At 37.1% G+C, this 17,195-nt stretch overlaps 1 protein-coding gene across 4 annotated transcripts in view; it reads left to right on the top strand.

Annotated features, from left to right (window-relative positions):
* ctnna2 (catenin (cadherin-associated protein), alpha 2) overlaps positions 1-17,195 on the top strand; it is a 298,746-nt gene that overhangs the window by 267,788 nt on the left and 13,763 nt on the right. For all 4 annotated transcript variants that reach the window (XM_044113695.1, XM_044113696.1, XM_044113697.1 and 1 more), the window contains 3 exons: positions 4,796-4,909; positions 13,024-13,205; positions 15,491-15,596. In XM_044113695.1, the coding sequence (XP_043969630.1) occupies positions 4,796-4,909; positions 13,024-13,205; positions 15,491-15,596 (402 nt within the window). The remainder of the gene's footprint in view (positions 1-4,795; positions 4,910-13,023; positions 13,206-15,490; positions 15,597-17,195) is intronic.

Below are 17,195 nucleotides of genomic sequence, written 5' to 3'. Positions count from 1 at the left end.
GTCAATTTGGAATGGAATTCAATTTTTTATGGCTACAAAAAAGCACTTTATTCATGATTGCATGAAAATGAATTAAGTTAAATTTATTTTTTCTTAAAAAGCAGGATTCTCTCCCATTTTTCTAGAAATATTCTTGTAATCACAGCATGATAAAAGGTACACCGCTTGGTATTAGCTAACTATATAGTAACTGTTTTAATCCAGGATTGTGCATTGAATCATTTAAATGTATGCCTTTTTTTTTTTTAGATGGCCATAAATACCAGGTTATATTATTTGATGACAAACTAACATTAGCAAAATTGGAGATGACTGACATCATCCTAGTTTAATTCACCGGCCCTTTCAGTAGCTCATGCTAAAGAAGAATTTCAAATATCTGTTCACATTTAACACACAAGTTATATAACTAACAACTTCAGAACTCCACACTTGTTCTAGACAGGATCTCATTTAAAAAGAAAAGTTGCAAAAGCTGCCAGGCCACAGGTGGAACGAGTCAAGCCATGACTCCTGTAGGCTAAGGTAGTTTCTTCCATAATAAAATGGAGGAGTTGTTGCTTTTTGTATCATTTATCCAAATGTTGATTTGCTCATATTATAAACAGTTGGTAACCACTTCAGAACTCTTTAGACCCGTACAAAAAGGCCCATCATGTTGGGCATAAAGACAGGGTTGGGTTTCAGTGGCGTTTGACATCCCCTGAAGGAGACTGAATGATGTGCTGGTAGTGTGTGAATATTCTCCACTTCTTTTGCAGATGCTGAAGCCTGTGGCCAAAAAAAAAAAAAACAGTGTGTGAGTTGAACAACATCTGGTGGCTAAAACAGAGAGCAGGAGACTGAGATAAGCAACATAATTTCCATCTCCCACAATGACATCAGGGGCCTGGAGATATTAGCAAGCCTAACAAACAGACCCAAAGATGCTGGCCGGCTGTATTACCTTCCAAGCCAGCATGGCATGCAGAGATAGAGGCAAAGTTTACTTGAAGCTGTTTGTTTGTAGATGAACTCCTATAGAATCACACCGACCAGACACTATAAGGGAAAATAGTTCCGTCCTGTGCCATAATTTTTCATTTCATACTCATAAACGGAACTACAAAAGATATCCTTAGCTGAGGTTAAGCAGTCCCAGAGAAAATGTTACTACGTCTAACATAAATATTCCTTATCAATAGAAATGCATATTAATACCTCACCGTTTTTATATGTCATCACATTAAAATCTGAAAAATTCTTGGGATTTTACAGTGTTAAACAGACCAACACACTACATAATTGTGAAGAGAAAGAATGCTTGAATTAATGATTTTTAATGTTTTTAAGCAGTCTTAAAGGTTTAGCCTCTACTCCACTACCCTTACCTTAACTTGTCCTTTGAAGGATGTTGAGGTTTTGAGAAATCATGATTGAACAAATAACATTAGGAATACTAAGAAACACACCAAACAGATCAGGCAGAAAGTTGGAAAGATAATGTTTGAAGGTTAGGTTATTAAACACCTTCTTGCAGATCGCTGTTTAGGTCTTCATCAAAAAATGTAGAATATGCAAACCTACCAAAACATGGCCTTTTACCCTAAAGTGAGAGGCTTGGTAACAGCATTACTTAGAGAGATACATGGTAACTCTGGATTAGCTGCAGAGGTCCACAGCTCAGGTGGGAGACTGTCTACAAGACAAGTAGCCCTGCAATCTATCCATCCGGTCTATAGAAGAGAGGCAAATACAAAATATATATTTTATTTGGAAATTCTATGTATAGTGCTGACATGCATGTCATGCGGTATCTCTTGTCAACCCGCCACATGTCACAGTCTCAACTTGTATTTATGAATAGCCAGACGGAGCTCAAAGGCAGCTATCCCTGCGGATTTATGGCAAAAATGTTTAGTGAAAGAGGCTTATGTGTGGTGGAAAACTGTGGAGATGCTTTTTTTCCCCAGTAGAGACAGGGAAGCTGGTCAGAGATGGTGGGAAGTTGGATTGTGCTAAAAATAGAGCAATCCTGTAAGATCTATAACACCTTCCAGTACAACCATGACGTTAAACAGTAAGAGCTGCAACTGAATAGTTCAGAACAAATCATATTCATGTGTTAGAATGGCCGTGTTAAAGTCCAAACCAGCTTCTAATTGAGTATCTGTGGCAGGACATGAAAGCTGATGTTCACTGATGCTCTCTACACGAGTGACAATTGTAACCACAGTTAAAGGTGATTCTTCAAATTGTTAGCTTAGAGGCATGAATGCTTCATACCTTACTTTTCAGATTTCATGAGGACACCGATACTCTCATGCTTTATTAGGTAACATGTACAGTGAGTGTTTTTGCAGTGACAGTTAAAGAGTCTAATGTGTAAAAAATATTTAAACTTCCTTTCTGCTTTATAATTTTAAGGCACTTTTTGTAGGTCTATCTAAATTCTCATAAAGTATTGAATTTTGAGATAGTAAAATTACAAAATGTGAAATAATTAAGGAATTATTTTCAAATGAAGTGAACAGTGCTACTGTTCACTGTGTCAAGTAATACCCTACCAGTGCAGACTTATCTGTTTTAGCTGTCTTTTCTATGTGAATTTGACTGTTGCCATATACTTATGGTGACATTCAGAGCCAAAAGTATACAAAACCTGGCAAACCAGATGGTATTAAGTTCACTTCTAGGACATATTACACTGAAGACAGGTGCTTGATCAAAGTGAATCAACGTTTGAGACACCTGACAGTAGACCCACCCAAATGATTGCATCCTGAAAATGTTTGTTGCTTTAAGAGAGAAGAGATGGTTACACCCCCGTGGGATCTGGGCTGCCTGGCAGTATTACTAATAGGAGATAAAAAAAACTATGATAGTTCCGCTAACCCACCTTGTTCATGTTATCATTTCTCACCAGGAAACAGTGACCACAAGAAAAATGAAAGAAATAGATTCCAGGTGACAAAAACCAGCAAAGTGCTAGATTATTAATATAAAATAGTTGGTCATCGTGGCTCCAGAAATCACTTTTTTAGCAGCCTTGTAAGTTCCGCCTTTACTCCATGGACCCAAATCTTCTGTGACCACTTCCCATGACAGCATCAAAAGCACCTACTTGGCAACAAATACCTAGGAAATATATTTCTACAGCCATGACATAGTAAACTGTAAGAATTAAGATACAGTAATTCCCAATGTTGAGAAGTTGTAGGAATACGTCATTAATACTTTGAGGATTTTCTGTCCCATTTTATAAGCGTTGCTTGCTAAGACATGCTGAGCTTATGACTTTTTTTCATCTTTTCTTTTTAACAAAAGTTCCAGCCAACAAACAAAATCCAAAAATAATAGAAAGCTTGAAACAAGTTAAATATGTTCCGTTTAACACTGAACTGGTTATTATTTTCCAGCAGCCTTGGTTGATTACTATTTGGAGTTCTTAAGTGTTTTTATACAGAGAACTTTGACAGTATAACATTAGCCAGCTCTTCACCCAACACTTTGTAAGGATAAATTTGGATAGGTGTTTATGAAATGCTACCGTTATTTAACAAATGTACATATTTCACTGTGAATCTTTGTCTTCTATCAGGTCAGCTGCTTAATGTGTCCTGAAAACAAATACGCACTCCAACAGATGAAGTACCCTGTTCAGATTTCCCCTAAATGAAAATGACTTTTCAAAATTGAGACTCTGTTTTATAAACAAAAATTCATAAAATGATAGCAAACTTTGTTCCTGTAATTTATGAAATGTCAGAAAAAAAAAAACAGTTTAATGGATGGTCTTGGAATATTTTACTTGTCCTTTTACAGATTTTTGTTCTGACTTGAGAAGAATGACAATATAAATTTAATGCCACTACACAACAGATGAATATAGTGCATCTTCAAAAGAAAGTTTTAAATCTTACTGTTGTACAGGGACTAATACAGAGGAATGTTTGATCATAACAGATCAAAGAAGATTAGGGACATGAGCGGTTTAAGACCTAGAAGGCATTGCATTTCTTGCCTTTTTATTTCAAAAGCTCAACTAAAAAACTGGACACTGCAATCTTTTTATGTCAGTTTAAAATTATTTCAATTGTAAGGGACAATCGTGCCTTATTAAAGACATGGATTTTGGTGAAAGTGTCTGTGTTCTATGTTTTAAATAATTAAAAATAATATTTTTGATTTAGTGTTTGTTTGTTTTTTTTTTTGTTGTTTTTTTTTTTTTTTACAATTCCAGCTGTCTTCTGAAACCAACCCAGGTATTAGTCTATACATGATGCTTGGCTTCAGATTACTTTTCTTTTTATTCCTCTAGAGCTAATTCCTAGTGCTTTGTAGAAGAAAAAAAAAACTATCTTTAGCATTTGTTCGCTTTTATGTAGTGCAATTCTATTCCTGTGTTTGGCAGTTTGAGATTTAAAATTATGTTCATTATATCAAAAAATTTTTGTCTGGCCTCTCAAAAATCTTAATTATATCTAAATAAACATGTTAGATCTGTCTGTTCAAATCTAGAAATATATAGATTGATATGTAAAACAGAAATTCTTTTCTTTCTTACCTCTTTAGTTTGGCTTCAGGCGTCCACCAATGTCCTTTGGAATAATTTTGCAGGTCATTTGGCTTACTATATACTGAGTTCACTTTGAACTAAATCCACATTTGCTGTATTATATGCGGAATACAAAACAGAAAGAATAAAAGGTGCTTTACCTCTTTAGAAAAAATGAAGCTTATGCAGCTGAATTTTTTCACCACTGAGGTTTGATTGCTCTGTTTTCTTCTGACTTTGCTTTTGTGCTTCCTACAGACACCAGAGGAGTTGGAAGATGACTCGGACTTCGAACAGGAAGACTATGACACTCGCAGCAGGACTAGCGTCCAGACTGAAGATGACCAGCTCATTGCTGGTCAGAGTGCTCGGGTGAGTGGGTAATCACTTCCTACTGTGCTCCACCTTTTCACATGTTCCCCAGTTATGGAACTTGCAGCAAACAAAAACAGGGAAAAGTGCATCTATTTTTCTTCAATAAAAGACAGGCAGTCTACATAAAAGTTTTTAGGTTTTTTTCCAACAGTAACAGTAGCTTTTATGGTTCAGATGTAGTTTGAAGTGATGTCTGTCATGTTCCCAGCAGCACATGAATCAGTCGTCCAACGTGTTCCACTTCTGCAGCATTTAACTGATTCTAATAAGCGTCACGATTTGAAATTAGCACCATTCAGGGATGACAGGTGTAAAATTGCAAATCACAAACAAAGAAGTAATTACCAACCTCCCTTCAGACTCTCCCCAAAATGTGGCACAAACCTTTGCCAAGGCCCCAGTCGTGTTCGCCAGGGTCTGGGCTTTGTTGCACATTAGCAATTTTTCACTTGGGCCCAGCTTAAAGGACATTAAGAGGGTATCAGTGCCTGCTCCCCTCTAGCAACATAGTGTCTAGCGGTGTGCTGCATGTTGAATGGATTGTGAAATGCAGAAGTGTGACTTGGCTCAGTGTCTCTCCCTGTGGCCCAGGCGAGTCTCAGTACTGCCTGCAAACATCGGGGTAATCCACTAAAAGGGCAGAAATAAATCCAATCAAATCAGAAGCCTGTTTTAGTTAAATGTCTGTAATGTGCAGCTACTACCTCCTTAATGATGTTGTTTTTTTATTCTCTGTTGGAAAAATCTCAGTACATGAGTAGAAGGCAATCTTTTCTTCCTCAATGAGCCATTAGGAGCAATAATGTCAAGATGTTTAAAGTAATTCATAGGGCCACTGTCAGCAAACTACCTCAGCAATTTAACACATTTACCACCAAATCCATTGGTCATCCTTAAAAGAAGCAAAAACTAAGTCAGCTTCAAAGCCCCATGGTGTATTTGTTGAACTGAAGCATTTTTATAGCCACTATGTCTAAGTTTATAGTTAAGTGGGCATTAGTGTGATATTTCTTTTAGTTTTGTCCACTCTGAAACTTCCAGTTAATGGAGACATGCGCATTCTTAGCATTTTAGTTTGAACTGCTGAGCTGATGTTGAGACTTTGACTGGGCCATGGCGATGCCTTTTTTCTTTCCTTTTCTTTCCTTTTCTTTTCTTTACTTTTCCTTTCTTTTCTTTTCACAGTGTTTCAGAAAGCTGGTGTGCTTGACCCAGTTTGTCTAAAATTGGTTTCATGCCCCAGTTTTAACATTTAGCTTGCTAACAGAGACATGTTGAGTCTGAACTGTGGCTTTTGATTTTACCTGTTTATCTTTGCTGTTTCTTTGAATAATATAGCCTCGTTCCGGTATAAATATACTAGAATATTCCCTGCTGAGAAGGACTAGGAATCATGTCAAAAGATTTTTCATTTGAAATTACTTCTTCCACTGCAGAACAGCTTTACACAGTCGCTTGAGTTCTGTTAGCAAAGTCTATTTGATAGGAAACAAATGGTGACATTTTAATGGGCCAGTTTTGATTGGAGAATTAATGACATAGCAATTTTATAAACATTCCTCTGAGATTTTGAATTGCTTCTATGTTAATACATTCTTTCAAAATGTAATATTTGATTTGTTCAGTATAGCTGTGTATACAAAGTGTCTAATTGTATATTGGAATAGAATGATAATTGGTTTTCAAAATGTTTCACAAAGAATAACCCGAAACGTGTGTCTGTTTTACTTATTTACCTTGGTTAAGTCAATACTCTGTAATCAGTTTTCTTTGTTGTCAAAATTGCATCTCTTTTTGAGGAATGTCTTATAAACATTCATTTTTACACTTTGCCACAGATTCTCAATAGATTTTGTTAACTTTGGCTGGGTCATGTATATATGTTTTGCCTGAAGCCATCACATTGTAGCTCTGGTTGCTGAACCACTGCTGCAGTCTCACATCTCTTTTTTTTTTCATTTTGCCAGAACAACATCTTATGATCTCTAGCAAACCTCTGTGTCTACATTTTATACAGGTGGATTCTCTTTAATATTTAGGTGATTCTATTTTGGAGTTTCAGAAAAACTGGAACCATAAGCAATCACATTCCATGCTTTTTGTTGTTTTATTTGTAAAAGATAATGTAACTCAATTACAGTGATATGCTGTTTTGTATTGGTTTGTCTCCAACAATATATTGAGTTTGAGAGTGTAAGAAGACAAAGTATGTCTTGGTACAATAGCCAACATGATTACTAACATGTTAGCATCTTGTTAAATTTTAATAGATAAAGTTTAACCTCAGTTCTTGTAATGAAGAGGAAGAACAGACCCATGTTTTGGCTTCCTCCAAGAAAGACTGTGGGGGTCCTGGGTGTGAAGTACTTTGGTTTGTTGTGTTTGTACTCCCACTAGGGCTCCTGCAGTGTAACATTGCAGAGCCATCTGAGCTAAGATGCACCAACACTTGTACACAAAAGAGCTTTACAGTACCAAACTGTTAACTAGTTTTTCTGGCACTCAGCTGAGCTGTGAGTGGGCAGTGCTATTTGAGAACAGTTTTAAGTTGCAAATTGTCCTATTTCCCATGACTTCTAACTGTAATACAGTGATTCAGAGCGGATTAAAGTGCATTAACACATGTTGCAAATATGTTTGGATCAAAAAACGGATAATATTTTTCCTACTTGTACATACTTTTTAAAATTCCCCTGTAGTAAATATCTGGCATACTGACAGTATTTTTCACAGTTAGATGTGTGCTGTTTTTCTACCAGCCGACAGTGTCATGGCCTCTGAGATTAAAATTTAAAACACGCACAGGGCAAACACATCCATAAAAGATGTTTTTTTTTTTTTGGTTTTTTTGCTGTAAAGCAGTGGTGATTTGCACAATCTGCTCCAGTCTGTGGTGTTAGGATAAAGCTCGCTGTCCTCTTACGGTCATGCCAAGTCCACCCTGGTGCTCCGTCTTCTCTTTCAAACAGACAAGGAGAGTAATCCATTTTCTCCATTGGAGCTGACATGAGCATACTGAGGTTTACAGTTGTGATCCCTCCAAGCCCATCCAGTGCAAAGATATCATACAAAGGACGCTTATGTGATATCTCAATTCTACTCTGCTTCACTGTTCTCTCAAGTCTTTTCTCGCATCAAATCTAGTTTAAGGCTTTCTCAGGAGCTTATTCTATTTGTGTTTTGCCTTGCAAAGGGCTTCCCCTTTTACTTTCTTTTTGAGCGCGAGATAATATAAAAAACAGAATAAAAACAAAAAAGTAAATTATCATTTTGTTAAAGAATCTAAACAAAACCTTCGCTTGTGTGACATGCCATGGATGGCTCACAGGCAGTCAAACACACTGTAAACATTTTTAAACACTGTGATTGGATAGCTTTGCTGATAGGTCATCCATAAAATTGAACTCTGAGTGTCTGGGCAGTTTATTTCAAATGAAACAAATTAAAGTCATTTCAAAACGCCGCACTTGGTGAAGAAACCCGGAAAGCGCTCTAATCCCTGCAGACGTAGCCTAGTCGCAGAGTGTATTGGCGCGGCTCTCCCTCGGCTGGATTTGCCACTATGTTAAGCTCCCAAGGCCCGCTCCTTGTTGTTATCAGTAAAGAAGGGGAAGGGATTTGGGGATAAGTGAATTCTAGAGAGCTACTGGGGGAGGTGAGAGGGGGGCTGGGTGCAACACCAAGAGCATTGCTGTGCTCCTCTGACGTCCCAATTGGCTCATGTGTTTACCCCTGTGCTGTGCAGCTTTCCTTTGTGTTCACAAACCCTTTCTCTGCCTTCCTCCCTGACACGCTCTCTTTTGTCACACCATTTTAGAAGTGAATTGCTATACTAACCAAATCCCTGACTCTCTCCCCAACCCCCCTTGAACCTATTTTTCAGTCAGGGAATTTTCAGTCTTTCTCCCCAAGACTTTTAGCTCCTTTTATTTGTGTGGGGGAGCCGTCTGCCCTGATTTAATGTGCTTCTTTTGTATAGAGATTGCAGTGAAGATTCCTATTTGACTCAGAGAATTAGCCACACATGGAATTATTAATAAATCTCTGTTTACATTTGCACTATCTGACTCAGAGCATTGGCATTAAGCAAAATCACACATGGCCGTATCTATGATACCAGCTGTACACTCTTTAGAGTTATTATAGAAATGAGTGAATCATCGATTGCTTTAACAGTTGGACACAGGGACTATAAGAAAACTCAATATGTGAATGACAGCCCTACTGACCTGAACTTTGGCGATTCTGATGAATGTCAGAGCACAGTCAACCGAACTCCTGGTGATTAGGCAGCAATTACCGAGCAGCTTTGTTTACATTATATTTTTGGCCACATTGGACATGAGCACATAATCAGCAAACCACACCCCAGGGTGCCACTGGCATACCCAAACTTCAAGCTGAGAGCACAAGAGCTTATGAAGAGTCAGTGGGCTGAAATTAGTTTGGTTGTGTTCACAGAAACACTGCATTAAAAATGGTTTTAGATGAAAACAGAAATGTAAATGAAACATTTTTAAATCACATTCTCTTTGATGGCAAAGCACTTATAGAGGATTATAAAGAGTATCACATTCTTTCTTATTGTATCTAAACTGAAGTTTAATGTTACTTTATTTGAAGAAATGAAGAGCTTTTAATGTAATATTAAGTCTTAACACATTTATGAAGTATGTGTTCTATTAACTTGCACCATTTTGTATAGTGTGCAAGTATTAGGATAAAAGGTTTGAAATTCACCATATTCTGGTTCATCAAGATATGGTATGCTACTTTCTCTCTTTTTATCTTTTTTTTTTGCTTGTTTTTTTGGGGTGGGGAGCTTCCATTCCTAACAACACAAAGAGAAATAAAGAATGCCGTAAACAGAATGTATTAATGCCCCCAAATGGTTAAATATTCACTAGCTGAATTGTTTTGAAAGGTGAAGAGTTGTCATTTCATGGTTAGAAAAGTACAGTGTTTAGTAACAATTCAGATTTCCTGTTCTTTCCTTTTTGGTCTCTCTTAAATGTTTCAGGTTATAACACAAACATTAATATCACATAACTTGAATAAATCTATTAAAAAAGCATCAAATTAGGATTTTATGTATGAAAAAATATTCATCCAAACCAAAATGGCACTATGTGGAACAATAATAACACCACAAGTTAAATCATGAATTAACTGTGATTAAACACATTTTTTAGTATACGTCGTTTTACCAGTCAAACTAAGAGGTAATGGGTGTAAATTCCTTCTGTGTTATTAGAAAGTGAATTTGCTGGAAGAAAGTATTTAAATACTGTATTAAAACAAGGGATGTGATTACAGAGCTGACATTTTAAGCTGTCTTTTGTATATTTTATTGCAGATTATTAAGGTTCACATTATCAACTGTAGCTACCAACCTCTGTGTCTATTCCCTAAAGCATGTAGACCTCTTTTTGCTGCAGAGGAATGAAACGTTTGTGGAATAAATCTTAAGTGCACGTATTACACTTAAGGAATATTTCAGTGTTCTTTAGTAACTCAATTAAGGAAACGAAGGTTACACATTTTTCTAACCCTGTTTCAAAGAGCAGATGTAAAACAACATTTTTATTCCACATTATCAGGGGCATCATTACTCCTGCTATCCATGCTGCTCCCATATATTCAGTTGAGGACTGTGAATGTTTTCTTCTTTCCTTTTTTGTTGATGAGGTTAGAAATGTGAGCAAATATATCTCTTTCTCACTTTCTGCATTGGTGTTTGCTGTCCAGCTCAGCTTGTTATCTGAGACAGCTTTGCACATGTTGCTTTACTGAGCCAAACTTATTGGTACATTTAAGGCCTCTTGGTGCTCTCTGGAAGTTTTAACTAATATTTTTGTTCAGAGAAATCTCATAGTGCATTAATTCCAACATGACTATAGTCAATGTTTAATGTGGCCTTGAGGTATTGTTTCAAAAATGCTGTCATCCACTCACTTTTTAAAAAATAAAATTTTCTTGACTTCATTTTTAAACAGCTCATTAATACTTAAAAATAGCTAATATTGAGTTTGCAGTCTTTTAGCTTAGAAACTTTGCATTCAATGACTGCCAAAATAATGAACATTTGAGTTTCTTCACAGCTGATTAACCAAAATAAAGTGATTGAGTTTGGTCACTAGCCAATCTCTCTCTACTGTATATCAATAATTTTGACTCAAATTATTTAACTTAAAAAAAATTAAAACCTGTCTGACAAACAAATGTCAGTTACATCAGCTATCTTCTCTATTGTGAGAATATAGCTGATTCTCAAAATATAGGACTTTACCGCAAAGTTCCAACTTTGAGGTAAAGTGAGGACTTTTGTAATGATCAATGAAAAGGCAGATATGAAAAAGTATTGCAAGTTCATCTTACATGGGTCAAAATGAGTAAATTACAAAAAAATAGCAAAGCAGAAGATTCATCTTGACCAATCTATACGTTTCCCTGCTGTAGAAAAATTCCATTTGAAAAGAAGGGAGGGACAACCATTACTACTTGTTTCTTTTTCCTAGTATGTACTGTTCATTAAAAAACAACTTGAATGTAAATGACTTAAGGGCTTTGTCTAATTACTGAGTTAATCTACAGCAGGGTATTTAATATGTAAAGCAGTTATATATATTAGATGTTCAGTTATTGATTAAATGAATAAGAGTACTGCAGCCCCAGATCCCCAAATTCACAACAAATCAAAGGAACGCATGCACTCGCCCCGCAGTGGTAATGTGTTGCCTTGCTAAAAATCTAATATGTGTTTTAAATAGTTCCTTCCTTGCTGTGCAGTCTAAATACATATTAACTTGGTATTTGTTTTAAATGCAAGCAGTGTTTTCACCCCCCCATGGTTTTTAATGGGATTTGCCTCCATGCTGTTGTTTGTGTGTCCTGGCATGAGCAGCAGAGGAAATCTACACTGGGCTTGAGGGGGCTACTTTAGCTTGTTTGTTTATGCGACTCCTTTTTTTTTTTATTTCCAACTAACCACCATGAATGCGCTGCCGGACTCAGAGAGCGATCAGAAGGCCTAAACTCATCGACGCACCCGTTAGCCGCTGATGGGAAAGCTGGGCCGCCACGCCTTTCTATTTATGCCTGTAATTTCAATTTTCTGTTTCCCATTGTGCCTCTCCCTCTGTATTTTCTCTGAAAGAATTTCAGGGGGACAAATAATGCACACTTTTTTTGTTTTCATTTTCTCCTGACACGTCTACCAGGGGACACAAGCAAAGTGACGCACATCTCACTCTACCCTCCACCTTCACCCCCCACACACCAACTAGCTTGTGAGAGAGTCAGGAAGGCAAAGAGATAAGGAGGACTTGGGTTTTTATAACAGAAAAAAATGACAGTTCTTTGGAGGATAGTGAATAATAGGTGAGGTTAAAAAACTAATAGTGACTTTTCTGTTTTTTCTACTGTACTCGTTTTCAATCTGTGCCTCTGGAGTCAATATAATCGACCTAATGGAAACCAGGTTACTCTTCCTTCCACCTCACCTTGCTGACATAATGTTGAAGAAATGCATTATTCATTCTCTGGTCTTAGAGGCAGGGTAATTATACATTTATCTTCCAAATAATACTAGATCCTAACTGTGCCTGTGACCTCGCCACAAGATTTATGCCATTTTGGACCTGCCCCCAAAGGCTGCTAGGAGAGGAAATGTATTTTCACTGCCGGGAAAAAAAACTATGAAGGCAAAAATGGATTTGCTTTTATGGGTATAAGATGTCAAGGGTTTTGAAAAGGTCCCGTCATTAAATACAAAGTCAAGAACTTTATTTGAAAGTGTTCTTAAAGGGCAAGATGACAGAATTAATGTTCAAGTTTGTAGTTACGCAGTTTCTTAAAGTTTTAAAAGAAGGGTGCTTTCGTCCTCCTTTTATCTTCTTGAAGTAGGCACTTCTACTTACCTAATCCCTCTACTTCTTCAACATTTTCTTCATTTTCTATTCTTCCCTCTTCTCTAGTCTTATCTCTTCCTCAATTCCTTTCTCTTATATTCCTTCTCCTGAGTCATGTTGCCAATTTATTCTTCTAAGCTTTACCTTTCCGGCGTCTCTTCTACCGCCTCTGATGCTTTTGTTTTTCTCCGTTGCCTGCAGGCCATCATGGCACAGCTTCCCCAGGAGGAGAAGGCCAAGATTGCCGAGCAGGTAGAGAGCTTCAGACAAGAGAAGTGCAAGCTAGATGCAGAAGTGGCCAAATGGGACGACAATGGCAATGACATCATTGTGCTGGCAAAACAGATGTGTATGATTATGATGGAAATGACCGACTTCACCAGGTAAAATCACCACCTGAAATGGCATTATAAAACATTCAATGATTGTGTGTATTTTTACTCATCTACATTAAAGTGCTGTTATGAAAGAGTGGCAAGAAAATGCATCTTTTTGATAGAAAGCCATCGGAAGTCTTGTTTGCAGTTTGCTACAAGCCATAAAGGGGAACAGCAAACTTATAGATGAGGACACAGAGTTTCAGTCAACATGCAAAATGCAGTGTGACAAACATTTAAAATCGTTCACCCTAAATTCACTATTCCCACAGTAAAACAAGGTAGTGCCCGTGTCAAGATGTGGGGATGCTTTTCTTCAGACGATTCAGACTTTGCTGGAGTAGTTTTTATATAAGAACAGCTGAAAATGACAGTATCAACTAGGGTACTTCCCCCAAAACAATCTGATCCTTGCTGACCCAGTTCATTGAGTTGTGATCCCTTGGGATAAAACAGAAACAAGTCACTAATTACAGATCAGAGCAGTGATTCGTCATGAGTGTCTGTGGCTGTGGTGCTATGACTGCACCATTAATACTTGATGTTGACCACACTCAGACTGGCACACGCAACACATATTAGCCTGTGTCTGAATAACAATCACACGTAGCACACAAATTTCCTCAGTGGTCACAACTACACAGTAACATAATATGAAGCATTACTATCAATGCTAGTAGCATAGGGTGACCAGACGTCCTCTTTTTCCCGGACATGTCCTACTTTTCAGACCTAAAAAAATGTCCGGGGGGAATTTCAAAATCGTCCGGGATTTTAGTCAACTGCCTCAAAACACATTACATAGCTTACAGTGCATTGTGATCACATTGCCACTCCGTTCCACTACTCCATTACGGGTTTCTTTGTATGGCAAAGAAATCGGTAGCACATGTGTGTCTGCCGTCTACCTCCCCCTCCCCCCCGCCAACAAAAAAAAGAAGTGTCCTACTTTTCAGAAACCCAAATCTGGTCACCCTATAGTAGCATCAATGATGCTATCTCAATCTAGCATTGAGCTAGTAACATGTCCAGGACGTTATTATTAACACACAAAACTCATGCTTAAAATAAGCTTTGTTGTAATTAGCATTATTAGCAACTAACCACTTTTCTGGTAACCCGCAGATTCACTAAAGTGATTAGCCGGAAGTCATAACCTTGTTTAACAGTTCCACAGCAACTACAGTGATGTAATAGATAAGAAAACTATATAGGCAATAGAGAAAAATAAACAGACTGAAAAATATAACCCAAAAAGAATTTAAAGATATTTATGCAGCACCAGGAGAGAATGAAACATTTTTGGCTCTTGTCGACACTCAAAAAACAAAAAAAGGGCCAAAAAGTGGATTTTGTATGATACAATCCCTTTAAAACACAAAAAAATTGCCTTGCGTTCAGTGCCCTTTATTAGAATAAATTTATATATAATGCAGTGCAGTCATTTGTCTGTCTTTCTGTAATTTCTTTTCAGTAATACTGCAAATGTTCTGTGAATTGTTGATGCAGTTATTAGCACTATTGTCAGGTTTCAGTAAAGTTATAGGTGCAAATCCAGACTTGGGGTTTTTGTGTATGGAGATTGAATATTTAGTCCATGCATGCCTGGCTTCACTACTTCTCTAACCCACAGTCCAAAAACTTGTTAGATAGTTGGTCTCTCTAAATTACCCTTAGGAGTGAGCATGTATGCATGGTTGTTTGAGTTGTGTCTCTTTATGATGCTCCGCAATGAAGTGACATTTCTAGGGTATACCCCAACCTCTTGTCACCTCTCATTTATTCTGGCTCAGACAATTCTTACAGATTCCCTTAAGGTGTATTATCATATTGTGATACTAATGACTAAACAAGAAATTGTACAACCCTAATCAACAGTTTAGGTTGGGGAATTTGTATACAAAGGTGTATATTTCTGAAATCTGACTATTAAAATGAAAGCTAGTTTCACTGGTAAAGGCCCCCAAAAACTTAGAATACATTTATTATTTACTTTATGCTTTACAATTATGCTCTGCTTTGTGTAGGTCTATCACAAAATAATTCTCAAATACTTAGAAGTTTGTTGTATTGGGATAAGGGATATGGTTTCCTTTACAAATAACTACCTATTTCAGACTTATATATTTAACCTTCAGTTTTTTTCCTTTTACATATAAAAATACATATTTTTCTGTTTTTGGTGGATTTCATCTCTTGTGTTAGTGGTGCTATCCTCAGGCTTAAAGTTTTTCATTATCAGTGGCTTTAATTCTTCCCTCACAGGCCTTTATTTCTTTTCCTTCTTACAGAGGAAAAGGCCCCCTGAAGAACTCCTCAGATGTGATCAACGCAGCGAAGAAGATTGCAGAAGCCGGTTCCAGGATGGACAAATTGTCTCGCGCTGTTGCAGATCAGGTAGCTCCATAACTTAGTTTGTGTCTGTCACTATCACTCTTTGTCTTAATGCATTCCTGAGGGTGTGAGTGTGTACCTGGTAGAGTCCAGGCAGCTGGCAGGAGAGCAAATTTTTAATTTAGAGTAAGTGGGCATAGCCAATGGAAATCTTTACTGTGAGAGTTGATGAGCGTAGCTAGAGTGGTAGAGCTGTGCTGCTGGATGACTTTGTCTCCCAATGGAGCCCACACAGAGAGAGCAAGACAGCAGAACCAAGTTGTGTCTCTAATATAATTAGCTTCCAGCCGAGGTGATGCATTCATTATCAGATGAGTACCTCTCTAAAACATGCTGACAGACCATTTTCAATATCTAATCAATCAGTTCTGGGCTGAGGGACGATGGGAGTGAAAAGAAATAGGTGTTTATGCAGTGTAGGTGTATGTACACATAATGAACTGGGAGGTATTTCAAAACTCTCCCACCAGGTAATTCATAATGTTCTTTTTCATTTCATCTGCCTCTAATAGGAAGTACTGATACCTTGGCCTCCAAACCCACCGATATGCTGAGACTGCCTGTTGTTTTTGTAATTGCAACTGCTGTTGGCTTACAAAGCCTTCGAATAATTACTGTTGGTTTCAATATCACTTGCTGAGCTTCTATCCAGCAGTGCTGAGAAGAAATGTTTGACCAAAATTATCTTTTAGAATTGAAATGATTGTGTACAATTTTGCATCCTCTGCAGTCACGATGAAGTCCACAAATTTTTATAACAAAACCTTCATTGACTAATTATATTCTAGGTCACCCTCTCTCATATCTGCCTTCTTAATTTGCTTTGGAAAATAACCATATTTTTGTGTGCACTCAAATGAAAAATGTAAGCTGATTATTCAGTCCTCTTTTAATTATCTTGTAGCTTTCTTGACATCTTAAAGAGCGTTCAGTTGATACAAAGGTCAGATTTTTTAAATTAGAAGTATTTTACAGTTTTTCTGTCAGTGCTCTTAGTAAACCAGAAAACTGTATTTGTTTTTTTTTTTTTGTTTTTTTTTTTGGTGTGATTTGAGACCTTTAATTTAAAAAAAAAAACTCATGTTCACTCCAAAAGATATACTTTTTCTTAGAAAATATCTCTTTAAAACTAATTGAAGGAAGTTATTTGATATCTGAAGCATTATTTCCCATTTATCTGCTCCAATTTGTCAAAGCAAAAACCTCTAAATAAATGGCTCCTTTGTTTGTCAAAACCTTTATTAAAGAATTAGCCCTGCTAGTCACAGGTATATTATTTTCACGTTTGGAAACCCAGTCACAGTTGATCAAAATGGAGTGTGCCAACATATGCTTAGGAAGTGATAGACCGACGTAAACCCATTTTGTTTTTTATTAGCTACACCTTGCTAGTACTGTTTTCTGTCCCTTTTTACCCTACAAGGTTGAAAACAAAATAGATGTGTTTTCTAGGCTAGTATTTAATTCCAAAATTAATTCTGTGTTAAACATTGGGATGATTGACAGAGTTAAGACCCTCCTCCTGGCTCTGATTGTTTATTTCTAGTTAGCACTGAGAAAGCTGGGAGAAGGCAGAGGAGCTTGATTTTTTTCCACAGATTA

The sequence above is a fragment of the Gambusia affinis genome, linkage group LG04, assembly GCF_019740435.1.
Source record: "Gambusia affinis linkage group LG04, SWU_Gaff_1.0, whole genome shotgun sequence".
NCBI lineage: Eukaryota > Metazoa > Chordata > Actinopteri > Cyprinodontiformes > Poeciliidae > Gambusia > Gambusia affinis.
This window is presented reverse-complemented; position numbering and strand designations above follow the sequence as displayed.